At 38.6% G+C, this 5,458-nt stretch overlaps 3 protein-coding genes across 3 annotated transcripts; 2 read left to right on the forward strand and 1 right to left on the reverse strand.

Annotated features, from left to right (window-relative positions):
- Positions 1 to 1,647: 1,647 nt before the first annotated feature.
- Positions 1,648 to 2,299, reverse strand: LOC127103166 (protein MAIN-LIKE 2-like). Its single transcript, XM_051040444.1, has 3 exons — positions 2,240 to 2,299; positions 1,793 to 2,155; positions 1,648 to 1,689 (listed from the first exon to the last, which is right to left on the reverse strand). The coding sequence occupies exons 1-3, from the start codon at positions 2,297 to 2,299 to the stop codon at positions 1,648 to 1,650; spliced, it is 465 nt and encodes a 154-aa protein (XP_050896401.1).
- A 1,068-nt stretch (positions 2,300 to 3,367) lies between these two features.
- On the forward strand, positions 3,368 to 4,996 carry LOC127103167 (uncharacterized). The gene has a single exon (XM_051040445.1). The coding sequence runs from the start codon at positions 3,368 to 3,370 to the stop codon at positions 4,994 to 4,996; it is 1,629 nt and encodes a 542-aa protein (XP_050896402.1).
- A 15-nt stretch (positions 4,997 to 5,011) lies between these two features.
- Positions 5,012 to 5,458, forward strand: LOC127103168 (uncharacterized). The gene has a single exon (XM_051040446.1). The coding sequence runs from the start codon at positions 5,012 to 5,014 to the stop codon at positions 5,456 to 5,458; it is 447 nt and encodes a 148-aa protein (XP_050896403.1).

The raw sequence follows: 5,458 nt of genomic DNA on the forward strand, positions 1-5,458 counted from the left end.
ATAAAATGTTAATAATAATAGTTTTCTAATATTGTTTTTTTTAAATATTAATAATAAAATGATTTTTTTTTAAATATTAATAATAGAAATGATTTATTTTTTTAAGAATTACAATGGAAGAAATACATTTTATTGATATAATGGAAGGAATACATTTTATTTATAGTGACCGCCTGTTCCACATCTTGTGCCAACTTTTTTGCGTTTTCCCTTGCCCAAGTCTTCTTGTCTTTGTCTTGCGGGAGACGGAGATGAGTCGGAAGACAATTCATCATGGGCGTCTTGTTGTTGATGTTGTTGTTGACTAAGATGTTGTTGTGATGTGTTTGGAGGCATATCCATACCGTCGAGTTCTTGAATGCGAAAAGAAGGCATATTCATTAGATGGTCATCGGTGAGGTCAAAGTTGGGTAGTGAATGTGGGAGTTGTGTGTAGGTGCTGGGTTTGGTGTGTTGGATAGGAGGATAATAGACATCATCAGGGTTGTATGTAGGAGTGGGATGTGCGAATGTGGTGTTAGATGTTTGGGGTTGAGAATGAGGGTTTGAGTATTCAAAGTTGGGTTGAGGAATTGAAGTGTATTGTATGAGTGAGTGTAGGTTGGTTTGTTGTTGATATTGTTGGTTGTAATAGTAGTTTGTTTGAGGGAATGGAGTGTGGGGATTATGGTGTTGGGTTGAGGTGGAATAAATTGTGTGTTGTTGTATGGTCTGGGTGTGTTGGTAAGTTTGTTGAGCTGAGGATGATGATTGGTTATGTTGTTGTGGGGCTGATGTTGTTTGTTGGGTTGAAGAAGCTACACGTTGACAGGGATCATTCAAAAATTGTGTTGGAGCAACATGCATAAAAGGAATTGATAAAAACCAATTCATGTATTCTCTACCCGGCTTAGACTCACCAATTACTGAGTTTCCTTGTCACACCAAATGCCTTATTCTTTTTCATTCTTTTAGCTCTTCTTTGTTTAAATCTTGCCAATGTGTGTCCTAAGCTTGGACCATAGTCATGTTATGGTGTTCACTTAGACATCTTGGCTGAGACGGTATTTGTTGTTCAAATCCAAATTAGAGTTTGACCCGATCCGTCTGATGCATCTCAACGGTAAAGAAACATACCATATATGTTGTTGCACTCCAAACTCGGCTGTCATTATAATCAGGCATTGGATATTATATGTACGACCTCCAAATAAACTGTTAAAAGAAATATAACTATTAGAATGTATAAAATAAATTTAAATAAGTTGAATATTATAATTAATCATTCTTATATCGTTTTCTTCCCTGTGTTCTATTGCAACACGGTACCCTCGTAGATGATGACGAGGATTATTTCCATAATTCATACCTCGTTTGCACCATCTTGCATATTAAAAAAAAATACCTTAAAGCGACGTATAAATAATTTTGAGAAATATAAATTGCATTTAAATGAAAATCGTTACCTTAATGCATAAGGATGTGATGGAACCTCGTTACTAACCGGGGCTAACAAGGGTATGCGTGTGAATGCCCATATAATTAGTAATACAACACATCCTCCTATGCTCTTGACTCCTTTATGGGCTGCCTTGCACATATGTCTATATAGTGTCGCCAGACAAGCAGAACCCCAACTGTATGTATTACATTTTTCAAGGTCTCATACTAAAGGTAACCAAGAAGAATGCAACAAATTGTGACTCTTATCTGGCATTAAAAAAGTAGCAATTAAAAGTAAAATATAAATTTTTGAATGAAGAATATTTTCTGCCTCGGTCGGGTTAGGGTTATTTTTCAGTTGTGTTAATACTGCTTCTAACCAAACTATTTTGACAGAAGCCCCATTTTTATCCGAAGTTGTTGGTTCGATGCCCAAATTCTCCATGTAAACATCATTGGTTACGTTTGTTGGGCCATTAACAACTTTACCATGGATTCGGAGACCGAGTAACATACTTACATCCTCTAGTGTGATAGTACATTCACCCGTTGGTAAATGAAAGGTATGTGTCTCGGGTCTCCATCTCTCTAACAAGGCAACAATTAATTTAGAATCTACTTTTAGACTTGCAATCTTGGCCACATTTGCAAAACCGGCTAGTTCCAAATACGGTAATATAACCGCACTTGGTTGAATGTATATATGCGAATGGACCCGAAACCTACCGTCTTGCTGAAATTCAAATAAAAATGGTAATGAATATTTGATGTGATATTTACATATTGAATTTGTGAAATAGATTTGAAAGAGACTTACGTATTCGGCATTGTTTGCCGCCGTCCCACGGTGTGATTCGCCCATCCATAACAAAGACATTTTGGATTTGAAGATAGTGAATATTTGTAGAGAGTAAATATATAAAGAGAGTAAGTATTTGTGAAATAGAAATTGTAGGAAGATGATGAGAAAGAATTGTAGAGGAAAGGATTATTTATAGTAGTAAAATATAATAAGTATATAGGTTAGAATTTTAATGGGTGATTGGACAATTCATGGAATGCATGCAAAATATTTTGGCAAGGAATCCTGCAAAGAAGAAATTCCCACGCTGATGAGAAATTTCACTGCCCAAAATCCTGCTTTCAGACTCATCACTTTGATGGACGAGTTAAGCTTTGTTATGTATGAGCTCATCCAATGGAATGACGAGATAATTCATTTGTCGTATGGGCTCGTCCAATGGAATGACGAGTTTATTCGTCTAGGGTTATGGCTCGCCCAATGAATGGACGAGCTAGTAAAGCCTAGGGTTCACGCTTTCTCTCTCTTCCTATTGAATGACTAGCTGCATGTGATTTGTATAGGGTTTGGTTTACTATAAATACCATTAACATCTTCATTCATTCTCACCAAACCAAATCTACTACATTTATATCTTTACTTATTTTCATCAAACAAAATATTCTACATTCATATCTCCTAAATCAAATCAAATATTCCACATCCATGGCTCAAAGAAATTTAATTGTGTCTATCCATTCCGAAGGGTCCCTTTTCACAGATCCAAGTGAGGGATTCTCATTTTGCAATACGAATTTGCATATGTTCAAAATCCACATCAACTCCGACTTCCATCATTTAAAAGACCGTATTGAAAAAAAGTTACAACGTTATGTTGAAGACATCATTTATCGCCATCCATTATTTAATGGAGATGATAATACCGTCTTTTACATAATGACACCCATTGAGACCGACGGAGATGTCAGGTCGATGTTTCAATGTCATATAACATTATCTCAATTACCCACCATTGAGATATATGTTCGTCTAGTAGAAAATCTTGAAGAATAACCGAGTCACAATGAAAATGTTGAAGAACAACCGACTCATAACGAAAATCTCTGTTATCCAACGCAATCTGTACAGTCACACGACTATGGAATGAGTCAAGCCATTGACGAAGAACCGACTCAAAATAATGAACCTTTCATACCAAATGAAGAGGTAGGCGAGAATAGTGAGGATGATCTTGAGGAGGTTCGATTTGAAGATCTATTTGGTGTTAGCGATGACGATGGCAATGAAGACATATTCGACACACCGATCGCTGCACTAAGAGCGCAACCAATTAGTTTGTACAACCCACTCGTGCACATGCAAAACATAAGTTTGGATGATGCTGAACCAAACTCTGTTTTCGGAAGTTTCATACCAGCTCACAATGCTGACGAAATAGAGGAGGGCATCGAGTATGAAAATAAGGAAGAGTGTGTTCTGGCGTTGCAACAATGGCATATAAAACGTAGTCTAGATTTTTCAGTGGTTAAATCTGACAATGTACGTTTTGTCATCAAATGTAGAAATTCAACATGCAATTTCAAATGCAGGGTCTCTTTGCGTAAGGGCAACTCAAGGTGGAGAGTTGGTAAGTCTGGTGGGCCTCATACGTGCACAACCACTTCCATGTCACAAGACCATACAAAACTCAGTTCAGAAATGATTAGTAAGAGCATAATGGAGCTTGTAAATCGGGACGCTTCTCTTAAGGTGAAGGTTATCATCGCTCATGTTGCTGAGAAATACAGGTATATCATATCCTACAAAAAGGCATGGATTGCAAAGTGTAAGGCAATTGAGTCGCTGTATGGAAATTGGGAGACATCTTACAACGATCTGCCGCAGTGGATACTGGTAATGAAAACATATCTACCAGGTACTATTATAGAATTACAATCCTTACATGTGATTTCAAATGATGGTTCATACTTGGGTGACCAAAGGATATTTCATCGTCTGTTTTGGGCGTTTCGACCATGTATACGTGGTTTCGCGTATTGTAAACCTATTGTGCAGGTTGATGGAACATGGTTGTATGGTAAGTACAGAGGGACTCTGTTGATGGTTGTGGCACAGGATGGGAACGGGAACATATTTCTGATAGCGTTCACATTGGTTGAAAGTGAGACAAAGGAAGCTTGGAGTTTCTTTCTTAAGAATTTAAGAATACACGTTACCCCCCAAGGAAATCTATGCCTAATATCAGACAAACATGAATCGATAAAGAGTGCATACAGCAATCCGGAAAATGGATGGCAGTATCCTCCATCATCACACGTCTATTGCATTCGACACATCGCGCGAAACTTCATGCGCGAGATTAAAGACAAGGATCTGCGCAAAATAGTTGTTAACATGGGTTATGCGTTAACAGAGGAAAAATTTAACTACTATCGGGGGGAAATCCGAAGAACAAACAACGACGCTTTATCATGGATAGACAACATCCCTCGGGAGAAGTGGGCAAGGGCATTTGACGGAGGGCAACGCTTGGGTCACATGACAACTAACCTAGCAGAAGCAATGAACTCGGTGCCAAAAGAAACTCGAAACCTTCCAATCACTGCATTGGTCAAATCTACGTACTATCGTTTAAGATCACTATTTGGTAGAAGAGGCCATCAATGGACAAAAATGTTAGCCTCTGGGCAGGTTTTCACTGATAACTGCAACAAGGGGATGGATGAGGAAGTCATCAAAGCTAACACGCACAACGTCATGCAGTTTGATTGAGAGAGATTTTATTTCATGGTCCAAGAGAAGATTAATCATAACGACGGTCGACCAACCGGAACATTCAGCGTTGATCTGAGGAAACAACACTTTGACTGTGGGAAATTTCAGGCATTTCACTTACCTTGCTCCCATGTAATCGCAGCATGTTCGAGCATACGCCAGGACTACTCCATTCACATTCCAGACGTCTTCAAAATTCTTAACGTCTTCAAGGTCTATAAGGAGAGTTTCCTAGGACTTCCCCATGAGGAGAATTGGCCACAATATGAAGGATTTACTCTTTGCCACGACGACTCTATGAGAAGGAGGAAGAAAGGGCGCCCAAACAGCACCAGGATTAGAACCGAGATGGACGACGTTGAGAAGGAAAAGAGAAGGTGTGGAATTTGCCGTGAAATAGGACACATGTGTAGGAAATGTCCTAATGTTGCAGGACCGTCCCAGCGACCATCCAGATGA

Source organism: Lathyrus oleraceus, chromosome 7 (genome assembly GCF_024323335.1).
Source record: "Lathyrus oleraceus cultivar Zhongwan6 chromosome 7, CAAS_Psat_ZW6_1.0, whole genome shotgun sequence".
Taxonomy (NCBI): Eukaryota; Viridiplantae; Streptophyta; class Magnoliopsida; order Fabales; family Fabaceae; genus Lathyrus; species Lathyrus oleraceus.